This window comes from Enhydra lutris, unplaced genomic scaffold, assembly GCF_002288905.1.
Source record: "Enhydra lutris kenyoni isolate GAN:26980312 unplaced genomic scaffold, ASM228890v2 scaffoldscaffold86, whole genome shotgun sequence".
NCBI lineage: Eukaryota > Metazoa > Chordata > Mammalia > Carnivora > Mustelidae > Enhydra > Enhydra lutris.
Genome location: NW_019154170.1, coordinates 306,638 through 324,573, shown reverse-complemented (window position 1 = coordinate 324,573; position 17,936 = coordinate 306,638). Strand labels below are relative to the sequence as shown.

At 47.9% G+C, this 17,936-nt stretch overlaps 1 protein-coding gene across 4 annotated transcripts in view; it reads left to right on the top strand.

Annotated features, from left to right (window-relative positions):
* The window catches only part of LOC111161798 (insulin receptor), a 124,989-nt gene that overhangs the window by 16,938 nt on the left and 90,115 nt on the right, over positions 1-17,936 (top strand). For all 4 annotated transcript variants that reach the window (XM_022525766.1, XM_022525764.1, XM_022525763.1 and 1 more), the window contains exon 2: positions 1,898-2,449. In XM_022525766.1, coding sequence (XP_022381474.1) covers positions 1,898-2,449 — 552 coding nt within the window. The remainder of the gene's footprint in view (positions 1-1,897; positions 2,450-17,936) is intronic.

Genomic DNA, 17,936 nt, shown 5'->3' with positions numbered 1-17,936 from the left:
GGAACATTGTAGCTTTATTCCCCCAATTGTTTGCTTTCCTGGTCCCCCCCCCCACACACACACAATTTGTGCTTCTTTTGTGAGTTGTTTTCAGGGTAGATTTTTAAGATGATTTTCTTTTTTCCCCCCATTTTTCTTAATTAACATATAATGCATTATCTGTTTCAGGGGTTAAGGGGATTTTCTACTCTTCTTTAGGATAATCTGTTTGCCTCAGTGATACTGGGGGAAGGTTTCGTGTCTTAGAATATAATAAGTAGAGATTGTGTACTGAGTCTTACATTCCAGGTGCTGAGGGACGCGCGCGTGTTTGTGTGTGTGGGCAAAGAGAAGCTATCTCAAGCATTTGGTTCCGATGGATATTAACTCAAGTTTAAGGGGTACAAGAAGAAGGAAGAGCTTCCAATAGGTATGGGTAGGGGAAGGAAATCAGAGAAGGGTGCCTGGAGGAGGTGGCATTTGAACTGGATCTTGAAGGATGGTGGGCTGGATTTACAAACAGGCCACTGAGGTATAAAGGGGCTTTGAGAGCCAGAAGAGCTCGGGCTACCCTGTCCAGTACAGTAGCCACTAGCTACATGGGTCTATTTCCAGTTCAATGAACTAAAGTAAAATTAAATTCAGGATTCAGTTCCTCAGTCTTATTTGCCACATTTGAACTGCCTGAGAGCCACAGATGGCTGGTGGCCTCCCCAGTGGACCCCTGGGGACATAGATACATTGGTATCAATGCTGTGAGTTCTGTTGGACAGCACAGGGCTAGGGCAAGGGTCACCAAGCTACAGCCCCAGGAATGAAACTCCAGGCCTCCACCTGTTCTTGTAAATAAAGTTTTATTGGAACACAGCCACATCCACTTATTCACATATTGTCCTCGGGCTGCTTTTGAGCTCCAGTGGCTGATTGGAGTAGTTTCTACCCACACCATCTGAGCTAGGGAAGTGAAGGCACAGAGCCCCGAGAGGATCGTGGTATGTTTGGGAGAAGTAGCTAACAGCGAGATAGCTGGTATTAAATGAGCACCTACTATGTGCGGGGCCCTGCTTGTGCGCCTATGTTACTCCACACCCTGCTTCTCATAGGTCATGTCGCGAAGGGTAAGGCACGGAGCCCTGGAGGTGTGGGAGTGGTGGGCAGCCTCTTCAGCATGGCACAGGGGAGTGAGCGAGGGGGGAGCCCCGAGGGCTGGGAGGGAGAAGAGCCAGGGTCCTGGGGAGCCAGGGAGGGTTCTGGAGCCCAGGAAGGACCACCTTCGGGAGATGGCCATGCAGGGTATTTGGGCAGGGGAGATCAGTTAACAGGGAACGAGGAAGGCAGGTTGGGAAGGAGAGTCCTTGAGGTAGGAGAATCGACAAAACCAATTCAGCTCTCCTTGCCCCATTTGGATGCGGGCACCTTTATCCTCCTAAAACCGTCTCCTGAAGATCTCTGATGTTGACTCACCGGGGACGGCTCCCCTTTCCCTTCTGCACGTGCCGCCTTACTCAATCCCGTGCAGTCCTTGCGTCTCTACTGCGTCATATTTGATGTAGTGGTTCTCAGGCGGCTCACAGGGACGGCCAAAGGAGTTTCCAGAAGGTGACAACTTTGGCACAGACACTAGAGAGAAAACATCCTCAGGGGTCACTGTAGAATTAGCGGGAACCCAGTGCAGAGTGAAGATGTGGGGCCCTTTGCCCAAAAATGATCCAGGATTTCAAGACGGATGGAGGAGCATCCAAGCCAAGGGGAGGATCCAAGGGGATCCAAGGAGCATCCAAGCCAAGGGGAGGGCCCTCCTGAGTCCGTCCCATGACTCAGGTTGCACACCTGTGAAGCTGGCCCTGCGCTAATTCTTAGAACCTACCCATGGCATGTTCGCTCACCTGTCTTGCTTTTGGCTTGTTTTCACTTCTAGTGTGTCCCGGCATGGATATCCGGAACAACCTCACAAGGTTGCACGAGCTGGCCAACTGCTCGGTCATTGAAGGACATTTGCAGATACTGTTGATGTTCAAAACGAGGCCCGAGGATTTCCGAGACCTCAGTTTCCCCAAACTCATCATGATCACTGATTACTTGCTGCTCTTCCGGGTCTATGGGCTGGAGAGCCTGAAGGACCTGTTCCCCAACCTCACGGTCATCCGGGGCTCGCGCCTCTTCTTCAACTACGCACTGGTCATCTTCGAGATGGTTCACCTGAAGGAACTCGGCCTCTATAGCTTGATGAACATTACCCGGGGCTCCGTCCGCATCGAGAAAAATAACGAGCTGTGCTACCTGGCCACCATCGACTGGTCGCGCATCCTGGATTCTGTGGAGGATAATTACATTGTGCTGAACAAAGACGACAACGAGGAGTGTGGGGACATTTGTCCAGGCACGGCGAAGGGCAAGACCAGCTGCCCTGCCACTGTGATCAACGGGCAGTTTGTCGAGCGGTGTTGGACACACAGCCACTGCCAGAAAGGTATGCTGGGGTACGCGGGGCTCTCAGCTGCTTCTCACACCTCATTTGCTGGCAAGAAGCTGGAGGCATTCCCTAGATCCGGGTGTGGCACACTGTTTCTGCAGAGGCTCTGGTAGTAAATTCTTTTTTTTTTTTTTTTTTAAGATTTTATTTATTCATTCCACAGAGAGAGAGATCACAAGTAGGCAGGGAGGCAGGCAGAGAGAGAGGAGGAAGCAGGCCCTCCACAGAGCAGAGAGCCCAATGCAGGGCTCGATCCCAGGACCCTGGGATCATGACCCGAGCCGAAGGCGGAGGCTTTAACCCACTGAGCCACCCAGGCGCCCCTGGTAGTAAATTCTTTTGACTTTGCAGGCTGTGTGGTCTCCTCACAACCCCTCAGCGGGGCCATTGTAGCAGGAAAGCAGCCATGGGCCACACAGAAACACGTGGGCATGGCTGTGTCTCAATAAAACTTTATTGACATGCCAGGTTGTGGGCCAGGTTTTGCCAGCCCCTGCGCTAGACAGTCGAATGTTCCTCTCGCTTGAGGGGGCTAGAGGCGAACGAGTGCGACTTTGTTGTAGGGCAAAAAAAGTTTATCTCTTATGTGATTATAGACGTAAGATTGCTCAGGGTAAGCATTTGGGAAAGGAAATGGGTCAAGGAGGGAAGCACAACAGCAGCCCTTAGTCCACAATTAATGGGGGGTACTTTCTTCTTGTGATTCTGTTGTGTCTTTATTTATTACCTTTCCCTGTCTTTGGGCATTTAGACGATTTCCAGTTATTCTGTAGAGAAGGATGGACATTTTGGGGTCAGTGCTTTATGGAGCATTTGTTTCTTCAGGCCTGGGCTTTTCCAGAACTGAAATTTCTGGGCCAAAGGCTCTTGCTACCAGTTGCCAAATGACTTTCCGGAAACGTTGTACGGATGGGCGCTCCTCCTAGCACTGGCTGAGAGGGAACACCTTGGCCGGCTTCGAGTGTTGTTTGAAACATCTTTCATAATTTACTGCAGGGAGGAGCCGAGGTGGTGTTACTGTTTGTCTATGGATGTCTTTGATTGCTATCGGGGTTGAGCCTTTTAGAGCATGTTTGTTTATCATTTGGGTTTTTCTCTTCCTGTTCACATCCTTTGTCCATTTATCTCTTAGGACTTCAGTAGTTTTCGAAATACTAGTCTGTGTGCGGTTTTCGTAGATGGAGGCTGTTGACCCTTTTGCCAAATGTGTTTTCAGACGTTTTTGTTCAGTGGTGAAAACGCTCTGGGTCGCCATTGCCAGAGAAGCTTCAGATGTTTATGGAGTCCGGAGTGGGATCTTTGCACGCCTCTCATGTTACTTTATGTTTAGAAAGTTATTTTCTTTTTTAAAAATTAATATATAATGTATTACTTGCCCCTAGAAAGTTCTTTTCCATCCATAAAATGTTCTTTCCCCCCAAATTCCCTTTTTAAATTTTAATTAACATTAAAAAAAATCCATCTGGGACATTTGGAATCTGTATGCATGAGTCAAAGGGATGTCCCCCCCCCCACCCAATAACTTGTTGGGGTCTCACTGCTGTCGATTGCAGAAATTTACTCCTTTGTCTTTGATTTGGGGTCAGTTTCTGGATATCCATCAGGATGTTCCTGTACCAGGCCTGCTACTGTTCTAATCACTATAGTTTTATAATGTTTTTATAACCAGGAAGGAATGTTCCCAACACACCCCCGTTACTTTTTTAGTGTTTTGACTCCTTCAGACATCAGGAATTTCCCTGGGAAGAATTAGTGAGCATGAGATCGAGGTGGGTAAAAGTGAGTGTGTGTGTGTGTGTGTGTGTGTGTGTGTGGCAGTGGGGGGAGGGCCCAAGGGTTGTATCACAAAAGATACAAGGGAAGGGAGAAAGGAGGGTCTTCTCACCTGGGCTCAGAAGTATCAGAAAGCCGCACAAGGTGAGTCCTGACTAGAAGCCACAGGATTGTCCATGAGAAGCCACTGGAGCCCTGTGAGAACCTCCTTGTTTGAGGATAGGAGAGGGTACAATGATTATTATATTGTGGAGCAATCTTGGGGACGCTGGTAGGTCAGGGACACATGGGAGCTAAATCACAAAGTTGGGGCAAAGAGTCCACAGAAGTAGAACACTACTTATGGGTTAGGAATTTTGGAGAACACAGAAGTTTCTGAGGTGCTGGGTGGGTGGCAGGTAAGGGGGAATGAACTGGGAGCAGTGGGTTTGGTGATGGTTGGCATTTATGATGGGGAGGGGAGAAAGTGGATGTGTAGGATCTATGTTAGGACGGCACACACTGCCACTGTTAGTTTCATGTTGGAGACCAGAGAACTTACTTAACTTACCTATGGACACACAGCTAATAAAAGACAACTGGGGTTTGTGCCAAGTCTGAGACACAAAAAAAGCATATGTGTGTTTTGTTGTTGTTGTTGTTTTTTTTTTTTTTTAATGTGGGGGGAGAGGGTTGTCCCCTCTGTTTAGAAATGGTTGAACCACTCGTAGTTGGAGCACCAGGGCAACCGGGAACACGCTTTTATTATTCCCGTGCCGAGGTCTCCAAATTTAGGTGCTTGTTTGAAATACTCCGGGCTCTTGTGTCTTGAGATATAATTTAAGACATTCCTCTGTGGATTTATTTCTGTACACATTTTACTCAAAATATCCAGAACAGTATTATCTGCAGAAGTGTCCCTGGTGGGAGCATTTTTTTTGAGGGGGGGGGATGTGTGTGTGTGTGTTTTGTGTTTGTCCCCCCACCCCACCCCCAACACAGTCTTTTGCCTTTGAGAACAGACTGGCTTTTTCATGCCGGGGGGTTTGTCGTGGGGGAAGGTGTGGCTCTGCACATGTTGCTGTGACCGACACCTGCTGAGGTACCTGGTTCCTGGCGTCAGGCTTGGACGTCACCTGCTCCTGGTGTGTGATCAGCGCTGAGGTCCCCTAGGTGAAGCATTGTCCTGTCCCACGAACAGCTGGTGAAATGACGGTTCTTTGAACCAGCGCCCCGTCTGCTGAGTACCACCCCACTCTGGCCTTTTCTTTTCCCCTCATTTTTTTTTGAATTGTGGGAAAATACACATAATATAAAACTTAACCAGCTTCAGGGTTTCTTTCTTTCTTTTTTCTAAGAGTTGATGTTTTCGCTTATTATTATTATTTAAAGTAAGCTCGATGCCCAGCGTGCGGCTCCAACTCAAGACCCTGAGATCAAGAGTGACACGCACACACTCCCATCTCAGCCAGCCAGGTGCCCCAACATCTTAAATAGTTTTAAATGCACACTTTGGTGGCATGAAACACACTCATGCTGTCCCACAGCCACCCCCACCTTCCGTCTCCAGAACTTTCCATCTCCCCAAACGGAGACTCTGTCCCCATGAAGCACGGACTCCCTGCCCCCCATCACGTCCCTGGCTCCCACCGTCTACCTCCTGCCTGTGTGCACCGGACTCTTCTGGGGACCTCATGGATGTAGAGTCCTATGGCGTTTGGATTTCTGTCACTGGCTTGTTTCACTGAGTGTGATGTCTTCAAGGTTCGTCAGTGTGTGTGTGTGTGTGTGTGTGTGTGTGTGTGTGTGTGTGTACACACCCCCTTTTTCACGCTGACTGGTGTTCCATTGTGTGGATGGACCACATTCATTTATCATCGTCTGTGGATGGGCTCTTGGGTTCCTTCCACATTTCAGCTCCCGGGAATAAGGTGCTGCAGATGTGAGTGGACATCTCTGGCTTTCTATTTTATTTTTTAAGATTTTATTTATTTATTTGACAGAGACACAGCAAGAGAGGGAACACAAGCAGGGGGAGCAGCAGGCAGAGGGAGAGGGAGAAGCAGGCTTCTCGCTGAGCAGGGAGCAGGGACCCTGGGATCGTGACCTGAGCTGAAGGTAGACCCTTAACCGACTGACCCACCCAGGTGCCCCTCTGGCTTTTCAAATGCTATGTTACCTTGTTGCCCCGGCTTTTGAAGGCTTAATGTCCTATGAGACTTGAACACAAAAACAGACCCAGATGAACCTTTGTAGAGGGAATGCTCCCCCCATCTTAGGTGACAGATACCAGCCTATGAAAAACTATCCATCGACTCATTTAGTTCTCTAGAACCTTCCCAACTACTTCCTGGAGTGGCCAGAGCCATTGTCTTTTTCTTACATGATTATCAGGCTCTGAAAGCTTTTGGGGCAATGTTTAGGATGAAAGTGTTAGACTGTTCTCTGGACCCAGCTCATGCTTTCTCTGCAGGGTGCCCTCTCCTACCTGTTCTTAAAACAATGATACTTTAAGCAGAGAATGCAAAGGAAGGTTAAAGGAAGGTCAAGGTAATTAAAAGGGAAAAAAATGTGGTGTGTGGCTGGAGGTGCTTCCTCTCTGTCACCCTGCCCACAGATTTGGGGTGCAGATACCGGGAGAGGCTGTATGTAGGGGGCCTTGGATGGGCAGAGTGGAGAGTCTGTGCAGGCTGGGTTGCAAATCACCTTGATTGAGACCCTACTATGTGCCAGGCTTTAGGGTGCTTGGGGCCGCAGGGTGGGAACCAGCCCCTGACTCCTTGAAGAGGACCTTCTGGTGGCAAATACTGACCTTGACTATGTGACGACACCCTCCTGTCAGGAGAGTTCTAGGAGAGGGGTCTGTGGGTGAGAGCACGGATCAAAGCCCCAAACTTGCCTTCAGTGTCCGAGAATATCGCCCCTCCCCCAAGCCACTGTGTCACGAGACCCTGAAAATCGGCCTTGCTGACCCTTTCCCAAGTGCTTACAAGAACTGCTTGGAGGCCTGTTTTGCTGTTCATTGGTCATGAGCGGATAAACCTCTGTCTCCTATCCAAAGGATGGGGACAGTGATGAGACCTGCTTGTCAGCGTCGCGGTTCAGGAGGAGGTGAGGTGGTGCGGGGAGGGCTTTTATTCCCGCGCCTGGCACTCCGTGAGTGTTCTGGAAGCTTCCTGGGAGCACCAGGGCTCCACTTCCCTTCTGAGCAGACCTGGTGCTAGGCAAATGCCTGCCAAAGTTTGGCTCTGGTTCTGATTTTGGGCTTGGGCAGGCAGAGGAGAGCCCACCCCCGACCCGCTGCTCGGTGGGTGGGGGGCTCTCAGACCCACAGCACCAGAGGGAAGACCACTCAGCTCAGCGGGGGTCTCGAGATGCTCCGGGGACCTCAGCTCTGGGCATTAGGGGCATCAGAAGCCACAGAGCTTGCTTGACCAGCTGCTGTAGCCAAACCCACTGGCATTTTTCCCCCCCTCTGGGAGGCCACCCCAGCTGCTCGCTGCCAGTCAGAGGGGTGGATGAGGCTGGGGCACTCAGGGTGCCAGGAAACTGGCCGCCACGCCATACACGACATCGGCGAGAGCGTAGGAGCAGGAGGCGGAAGGAGGCAGGCCTCTCCTCCCCGGGTTTGGACTTTCTTCCATCTTGGTTTCAGGTTTTCTGAATGTTGGGGTGCTCTCTTTAGATTAAATATTAAGTATTTAATTCTGCCTGTGACATGTTAATGATTAGAATCTTCTTGGTAGCCATTGCACGGTTGTAAGCGGTTGACTGATGACGCAGCGTTGAGTCCCCCCACAGTTCCTTCTCACGGACGAGACCATGGAGCTCCCCCCCGCCCCGCCCCGGGGGTAAGCCTCTTGCCTCAGATCACACGGCTGGTCAACAGTAGAGATGGGATTCTATCTGGGAACCCAGGTGTTCGAGCTTAGAATCTGAGCTGGTAAGCATTGGGCTTTCCTGCCCTCCAGGTGGAGAGCTGGGGAAGTCCAGAAGACCGAGAAGCGGAGGGGAGGGGGAAATTCCCTGGAATGTTCACCTGCCAACATTCCAGGTGCCTTTTCTTATGGCTCTTTTCATCCCCCCTTTACAGTAGTTGCCTCATCAGGCTAGGATTTATGGAAGACAGGGACTGTGGCCTTTTCTTGTTGTGTCCCCAACACTTGTCATGTGGCTAAGCAATGGCATCTTTGACCACTTGGTCCTAGCCATGTTTATTGAGCACCTACTAAGTGCTAAGCATTTGACAAGTGCTGCCTCATGGAATCCTCACCGCAGCCAGCCTAGGAGCGGGAGCAATTCCCGTTTTACAGAAGGGGATGCTGAGGCTAGAGGAGTAATTTAGAAGCTTGCTCTTGGAGACCTTGCTGGGAAATGGCTTGGTGATCAGGCTTATCTGGTGCCCTTCACCAGAGGTCAGCAAGCTGACCCGCGGGCCATCAGTGAATTTTCTGCGGCCCATGAGCCAAGTATGCTTTTTATATTTTAAAGAGTTGGGTGTGTGTGTGTAAATCTAAAGGACAATATTTTATGAGAGGTGAAAATGCTATGAAATTAACATTTCAGTGTCCCAAAATAAAGTTTCATTGGAACACGGCCAGGCGTGCTCATATGTTCATTTACATAATGCCTGTGCCTGCGGTTAGTGCCGGGAACGTATAGCTCTTTACAGAAAACATTGTGCCGACCTTTGTTCTTGGCTCTGCACCTTATAAAGATGAGGGGGTATGTTGGAGGGTCGAGGCTGTTTTCGTTGGAAATTGGGAGCATCCTAGCACCTAGCCAATTGCAGTCCTCCTGCCCCTTGCTGGCACCAAGGGGAGGGGACTGCGAGGTATGGCATGCCATCCTTACCTTACCTTACATCAGGAGCTCTTGTTTGGTTGGGGAGTCAAAAGGCAGGAGTGAATTAACCGTTCAAGACTGCCCAGCTGGCAGATGTCACAAGGCAGGTAGGTGCCCCCCTCCCCATCCCGTTCCCCTCCAAGTGAGTCATCAGATCCGTGGTTCTAGACATGTCTGGAGCCAGAACACCTGAGTATCACAATGTTCTCTAGATAGTATCGCTGCAGAATATTGATAAATTAAATTCCTTTGTGGTTGTGTCACTGTGGTCCCTGCAGAAAACAGGGAAGTCTAACACATGCGCACAGGTGTTGAATAATAATCATAAAAGATGGCGGATTGTGTCGCATGATGGGCCATTTGAATTTGTCACCTGTATTCCTTTTTGTTTTTGTCAGCAATCTTCTAAAAAAATCTAGGGGAGGACTAAAAGTACCAGCCTGGGGGAAAAAAACAATCCAGGGTCATGGTAATTTCCTCATCATGGAGATGATAGGAATTTTTAAAAATGAACTTCTGGTTTTGGAGATGACTGGATTTTGTGTAGCAGCAAAGAGCAGGGGCTCCCGGTCCTCCCCAGGTTGATGACAAGTTGCCATTGGCATTTGTGGAAGGAGAATGGTTGTTCCAGCTGGCAAATGACGCTTAGAAAGAGGGGAAGGAGGAAGGGAGTGCCAGATGGGTGGAATGGCAATGACAAAAAAGGTAGATGCCCATGCCTTTTGTGGGCAGGAGTAAGGAGGCTGCCTCATGATGTGCAGAGCCTTAGACCATCTCATGTGCTTTGGCTGCCAGATGTTTTCCTGTGGCGTGAGGGAGAGGTCATAAAGGTTACCTTGGGGCTGTATTCCGGATGGCCTGTTTCACTGATAGTGCGTGAACAGCTGTGCCGAGCTAGGCATGTTGCTGGGACCCCAGAGTTCTTGCTGAATTGGGAGAAAAGGTCAAAGACACCACTATAAGGTTATAAGCTCAGTAGGCAGAAGGTGTTGCAATAGGCTCCCGGATGCTACGGAAGAAGGTAGACCAGTTGGCCGCACGGTTCCCTGGCATCTCAGGGACAGTACTGTCCAAATCTTTAGTGGTAAAGATTCAGACTTACGTTTGGAGGAGTGCCTGGCTTCCTGGAGAGGGCTTAAGGGATCTCAGTTAACCGCTTTTTCGCCTAGAGAAGTAAATTGGCCCAGTCCTTTGGAGGAAGGTGGTGTAGAGTTAAATACATAATTACGGAAACGGTGGCTGTCTGGTAACTTGGTAACTGGTCTGACAAGTTTTTCTTTTATTCCCTCCTCCTTGATGAAATTCATTGACCAGTTACTTCCCACCGTGTCACCAGACCTTTGTCAGAATTAAAATCTGTTCTTCGTGGCTGAACACCTGAAATGCCCCAGGGGGGTCCCCGAGGCCTCAGGTGCTGCTGGGCTTGGAAGCCAGCGACCACGTGGTCACCCTCCTCTTCCCGCACCCCTGTCCCTGATAAGCTGTTCCCTTTCCCAGCGCAGAGTTTCAAAATTGTATCCCCTCTCCTGCTCCCCATTTTTCATCTCTCTCTCAGGCTTGGAGGGTGCCCGTGCTAGCTCAGGCTTAGGGATAAAGAATGTTAAATCGGATTAAAAAAACTCAACAACATTGCTTTCCTCTGGGGCCCTATTGTCTGTCATGGGTGGCGCCATATGGGTAGCAGCAGTTGGGCTAATTTCCTCCAATTCTAGGTTTGGGAAGTGACCCAAGATCTCCCAACCCAGCCTCAAGCCACAGGACAGGGAGGTAGGGGATGGAGCACGATCAGAGGGCCTGGGGGGCATCCGGTGGATAAAAGCCTGTAATCGACAAGTGCCTGGAGGGTTTTGGGTAGAGGGTCCATTGACCTTGTCAGAAGTTTCTTTGCTTCTGATTTGTCTCATCAGGGAGGGTCTTAGGTCTTCAACTACCCCAGGCTGCTGTCTAGAGATGGAGATTCCTTGACGGGCTTTTTCTAGAGTGTTTCCAAGTGCTTGCCTGGGAGAAACTGTTCTCTTCAGAAGATCTGATAAGGACAGGGTTTCAACTGCCGACATCCATGCCCAGCACCAGTGTTTCTGGTCAACCACCTGCAACCCTTGTCCCTGGGCCAGTGGGGTTCCTGCCACAGGCTATCTTGTTGTTAGTGGTGCGGAGGCTGAAGCTTCTCACCTTTGCAGAGAAACTGCCCCCTATCCCAGCAGGAGATAGGCGAAAGCAAGATAGGCTTTGATCCGAAGCGTTCAAGATTTCTCTTCTTTATTGTGGTAAGATACACCTAAGAGTCACTGTTCATGACATTTGGTACATTCACAGTGCTGTGCAGCCATCACCACTACATACTTTCCATCATGGCACAAGGGAGCTGTGCACATTAGCAGTCAGTTCTGTCCCCCCACCCCTGGAACAAACCCCCCCCCCCCGCCCGCCCCCAGCCCCCACTAGTCTGCTTTCTATCTCTGGGGGTTGACCTATTCTGGATGTTTCGGTATAAATGAAATCACGTGATACATGGCTTTTTATGTCTTACTTCTTTCCCTCAACATGGTCTCGTGGTTCTCCCATGTCGTAGCAGATATCAGGATAGCCCATTCCTCTCTCTTGCTGAGTAATCTTCCCTCGAATGGATCTGTATACGGTCTTGTGTATCTGTTTACCAGTAGATGAACATTTGAGTCGTTTCCATCTGTTTTCGCTGCAATAGACATTGGTCCACAGTCTTTGGTTTGAACCCTTAACTTTCGGTTCTCTTCGGGGATAAATCTAGGAGTGGGATTGCTGGGTCATTTAGTAATTCTGTTTAGTAGATTGAATCAAGATTTCTTCCTTTCCCTCCCTCCCTCCCTTTCCTTCTTTCCTTCCTTCCTTTGGTCTTATTTTTTAAAAAATTATTGATTATCAGAGAGGAAGGCACAGATTTGGAAAACCACACAAAATGAATATATAGCCTAATGTAGCCTAATGGCTGCTGCTTCCCTTTGGGCAAGGCTGTGGCTCTGATTATTTTTTCTTTTTTAAAATCTGAAAATTCCGTCATGTGGTAAGATGGTACTCCTTGGTCTCCCTGTTTTTAGTGTATAACAAACAGGGCACAGACTGAACTTCGTAATGAAACGTTGTGTTCTTTATGAAGGCAACTTCTGCTAAAAAAATTATTTTTATAAGTGAGTGAGGTATGAAGATTGCTTGCAAAGCACTTTTACAAGGGCAGGATAAAAACAACAACCACCCAAGGAGTTGATCTTAGGGCTCGTGGTTCTGCAGAAGACAGAGTGGACAAGACCTTGAGACACATTCCAGAGGGAAAACAACAGATGAATCCAAGAAAGGAGAGATGTTCCAAATGGGGATGAGTTTGATGAAGAAGAAGAGTTGGAGAATTGTCTTAAAGATGCCCATGGTGGGGGGGGGGCACCTGGGTGGTTCAGTCGGTTAAGCGTCTGCCTTTGACTCAGGTCATGATCCTAGGGCTCTGGGATCGAGCCCTCCGTCGGGCTCCCTGCTCAGCGGGGAGCCTGTTTGTTCCTCTGCCGTCCCCCCACGACCACTTGTGTGCACTTTTTCTCTCAAGTAAATAAATCTTAAAAAAAATTCGCGGGGTTCTTGGGTGTCTCAGTCTGCCTTTGGCTCAGGTCATGATCCCAAGGTCCTGGGATTGAGCCCTGTGTGGGGCTCCCTGCTCAGTGGGGAGTGTGCATCTCCTTCCACTCCCCCTGCTTGTTCTCTCTTTCTCAAATAAATAAGTAAATAAAATCTTTAAAAAAAAAATTCTCTTTCTCCCTCTGTCCCTCGCCTTCCCCGCGGTGTTGCACACTTTTTTCTCTCTCTCTCAAAAAAAAGATCCCCATGTGTTTCAGAGGAGGGCACAATTCTTCACAGACTTTCTTCACAGGTTTTTTTTTTTTTTAATTTTAATTTTTAAAAAGATTTTATTTATTTATTTGGCAGAGATCGCAAGTAGGCAGAGAGGCAGGCAGAGAGAGAGGGGGAAACAGGCTCCCCGCTGAGTAGAGAGCCTGATGCGGGGTTTGATCCCAGAACCCTGGGATCGTGACCTGAGCCGAAGGCAGAGATTTTGAGCCACCCAGGCGCCCTTCTTCACGGTGTTGAAAGGATGCCTTTGAAAGACAACCACAGGCCTGGTGCACTGCTTGACTTGATTTGGGGACTTATGGCCATTGGGAGTTTACAAGTGTCCTGTGTTGGGGATGGCAGATAACAGCAGTGGGCACTTGTAGGATGAAAAAAAGGAGTTGGGCACATGAGAGAGTGAAGGGCACAGTAGCACATTGACCTTGAGGTTTTGGGACGAGGAATGAAGAAAGCTAAGGTGGACCCAGGGCCTAAAAGTTACAAATTCTGAACTAAAGAAGTCAGAAAATGACATTGATTCCCCCTTGACGCCCAGTGCTACACAGGGGGGAACAAATTTCTGTTTTTCCCTGACTTGGTGAAGGAGATCTTGAAAAGGTTCCGGCCAGCCAGCAGTGGTCAGTGGGAGTCCACTCTTAGGGGCTGTTCCTGCTCAGTGAATAAGTATGAAGTGGCCCGGGCTGTGTGTCTCATTTTAGAGGACACTAGAATCTTTCTAGAAGGCTTTTCTAGGTTTGGTGATAACCCCGTTTTGCTCACATTGTTCTCCCCTCAATGTCTTACGTCTTTCAACTGCTGCTCCTCCTGGATGGGTGGGTGAGTTTCAGCAAGAATAAGGATGTTGAGGGTCCCACCTCTGATGGCAGTGGAGAACCAGCATGGTGACCTCCAGAGCTGGACTCTCCCTAAGGTAGCATTACCCGTCACGTGTGGCAAAGCTTAAATGCATTGAAAGTAAACGGAGTGAAATATTTGTTCCTCAGTTACACTCACCACATTCAGACAAGGCAGATGTAGAGCATTTCTAGCATTCCAGAAAGTTCTGTTGGGCAGTGTCCCCCTAGAACATCTTCATCATTCTAGAACATTTCATTCCATGGTTAAAGGTATCTCCAGGATTTACAGACCGGAATTTGAGTCCTTCTCTGTCATGTGACCTTGGACAAGGTGTGTGGCTCTTCTGAGCTTCTGTTTCCTCATCTGAAATGAGAAACTGGTAAAGGACCCCCATCTCTCATCAATTTTTTTCTCAGTTTTGACACGCTAATCCCCTCTTTGGATAAAAATAATAATCTCATTCCTTTGCTCTTTTTTGAACTTGATTTTATTCCCCTCTTAACTTTGAAATAAAGCATTGAATGTTTTTCAACCTTTTTATCTCCTTGAGAGTCCGTGGGATAGAGGAAGGAGAGACGTGGGAAAGTTGCACATATACAACGAGGCTATTCTAGGTCCATGTGAGCAAGAAGAGGAACAAGGAAGGGGTAGGTGTGTTGAGTGGGGCACGAGAATGTCATCGAGAATGAGGAATATGTCAGCTCCTTCCTGGCTTCTCTTTTCTCTTGGGGGAACAGGAAACAGAGTGCTTTTCAGTGTAAGCAGAATAGAAGGGGGTTAACAGAGAAGAAGTAGCCTCCAGATGGGGAAGGGACTGAGGGAGGGAACCTCAGTCTGATTTTTGTTTTCCTGGCTCAGCACTGAGCCTCTTGGTCAACTCATGATTGCTGGTGATGGGAATCAACTCAGATCAACCTAAACTACAGCTGGCGGGGGCGGGGGGGGGATGTGCATTTTATTGGGAGGACATAGGGCCTTTTCTTGGAACTTGTATCAGCCAGCTTTTGCTTTGTAACAGGTCATCCTGAACCATAATGGTTTTACACAGCTGTCATCCTGTGGGTTAACAGGGTGGGTTTTCTGGGCTGGACCCACCCACCGAGCACAGACATAGGCTCGGCTCTCTCCTGAGTCTGGGATTAGCTGGTGGGATGGCTGGTGGCCAGGTGATCTAGCATGGCCTCAGTCACACGGTTGGCAGTTGGGCTGGGCTGTCAACTGGGATGCTTTGGTTTTCCTCCCTGTGGCCGCTGACCCCGCAGTAGGCTAGCTTGTACTTGGATCATGGTCTGTAGCAAGAGATGAATCCCAAGTCTCTGTTGGCTTTGTGTGTGCTGGGTTCCTGTTGGTCAAAGCAGGTCACAGGGCTCAGGCAAGCTGGAAGCCGGAGGGAAGGTAGACTCCATGGGGAGGAATTTGGGGTGGTTTTTGCCGTCTACCATGGAACTCCATGGCAGTGCCATGGCACTCTTGAGACATTTTAGCCGGGACTTAGAGCTTGATCGAACACCCAAGACTGTGTGTGGTGTAATTGTGAACCTAACATGATTTTCCTGAGCAGTTATTTCATTTCCTGAATTCCAGTGACTGAATAATCAGTTCCTTTCGCAAAATGACTCTTCATGCTCTCTTTATCATTTATTAAATTCAACCAAACACCCATTTGTCTGTGTCTGTTCTTACCCATACCATGCTGATCTAATTACCATAGATTTCGAGCGTGTTTTATTAATGGTAGACCCAGCATTTCCTGTTGCACTTTTTTTTTTTTAAAGATTTTTTTAATTTATTCATTTGACAGATAGAGATCACAAGTAGGTAGAGAGACAGGCAGAGAGAGAGGAGGAAGCAGGCTCCCTGCTGAGCAGAGAGCCCGATGCGGGGCTCGATCCCAGGACCCTGGGATCATGACCTGAGCCGAAGGCAGAGGCTTTAACCCACTGAGCCACCCAGGCGCCCCTCTGTTGCACTTTTTAAAGCATTTTTTTTTTCTGGTTGAACCTACAAATCTCCAAATCGGGCCTCCTCCAGCCTGCATAAAACCCACTGAAATTTTGTTTAAAAACATTGTATTTAAATCTGTAAATTAATTTGAGAAGGTACACCTTAATAGTTTAGTATTTTTCCTTTCCATGCAGGTATGTAATCAATTTCTCCATTTGTTCAGCTCTTTTTATGTGGTTCTCTTAAAAATATTTATTCTGCATATTTCTTGCTATGATGATTCCTGTCTTGTAGAGTTATTTAGAGAGCGAGTGAGTGAGAGAGAGCGAGCACAGGCAGGGGGAGCAGCAGGCAGAGGGAGAAGCAGGCTTCCCACTGATTAAGGAGTCCAGGGTGGGACTCGATCTCAGGACCCTGGGATCATGACCTGAGCCGAAGGCAGACGCGTAACTGACTGAGCCACCCAGGCATCCCGAGATTTATTTATTTTTTTAAAGATTTATTTAAGAGAGGGAGAGAGCATGCACGCTCGGGCACACACAAGCCGGGGAGAGGGGCAGGGGGCGAAGGAGAGAATCTTGCAGACTCCTCACGGAGTAGGGAGCCCATGCAGAGGTTGGTCTGACAACCTTGAGATCACGACCTGAGCCAAAATCAAGAGTCAGAGGCTTAAGCGAATGTGCCACCCCGGCGCCCCTGTGTGTGGAGTTTTTGTTGTTCATTGTTGCTTCCGTAAATGGGTGTATTTATCCTGAATCCAGATCTTTTCGTGGCATTGATGAGTCAGTTTTAAATTTTTCGTTCATGGTGTGCAGTTTTACCCTCTACAGATTTTGGTCTTTTTTTTTTTTTTTTTTTTTTTAATCTTGTCTAAGTGTTGTAGCTCTCGCGTAAGTTTTAAATCATCCTCTGTGGACTTGGGCTTCAGGACTCATATTAAATATTTTAACAAGTGGCATTACCTGACGTGAATGGTTAACAGATGCCCTCAGATAAAATCATCTTCGCTTTCCTGCGGTAAACCCTACTTGGTTGTGAAGAATTATTCTTAGTGTAATGTTGAATTCGATTTGCTAGGTTTGCTTTGTTCTGCTTAGTTTTTATTATTTTGGGGGGGATTTTTGCCATCTGTGTTCATGAGTGAAATTGTGCTATGTTTCTGGTCTGTTTGATTTTGCAATCTCTTCATTAGGTTTTATTATCTGATATCCTAGCCACATAATATGAACTAGGCAAATTTCCATTTCAAATATTTTGAAATTATGGCATCAGGACTAATGCTTACTTGAAGAACCGGTTATTTGTTGGAGAAATCATACGGTGCTGTCTAACCTGCTGGGGAAGTAATTCTTTGATAACCTTTGAAAAACTTCATAACTGGATTGTTAGAGAATTCAATTAAAAATTTTTTTTTTAACCTCTGGTAAGATCTTTTTGAGTCAGCTTTTGTGATCTGTATTTTCTTAGTGATCATTTCATTGAGATTTTTGTATTTAATAACATGCTGTTGTGCTTGCTATAATCTTGTTTGTATATTCTTACATCTATGTGGATTTGCCAGTTTTTTTTTTTCCTCGCAGGAATGCAGATGTTGGCTTTACTTTTCAGTTCTTTCCCCACAATTTATTAGTTACTTAAAAAAATCTTGATTTTTTTTCATTTTTAGATTACTATGAGCCATGATTTGCCTACCCCGACTCCCCCCATCCACTGGTGCTAAATGTTTAGATGACTCACCAGACACTGAAATCCTTTTTGGAATAAACTGGGGAATGAAGGAAGGAAGGAAGGAAGGAAAGAAGGAAGGAAGGAAGGAAGAATTGGATAATGGTCTCGGAATACAATTAAAGATTTTAAGGCCATGAAGTCAACCCCTGAACGTGGCTTTGGCTGCCCTCCAAGGTTTTGGCTATCTAACGTTCTTGTTTTCGAAAGAGTTTGTGAATATAGTTTTCATTTGTTATTTTTGATAATCATTATCAGGAAGGCTGCTCGTGAGGGCCGACTTATTTTCAGTCGCTTTATATGAATGCTCTGACTTAACCTTCCGAGGCATCCCAGGAGTTATCCTTGTTTCTTTACAGCCTAGTTTAACAGCCGATGAAACTGAGCGCCGCAGGAGGGAAAGTGGCCCAAGATTGCGCTGGTAGCGGGGTAGGGGCCCGGACTGGCATCTAGCCCAAGGTCTGTTTTGATTCTAAACCACGTGCCTTTGTGACTCTGCTACGAGGCC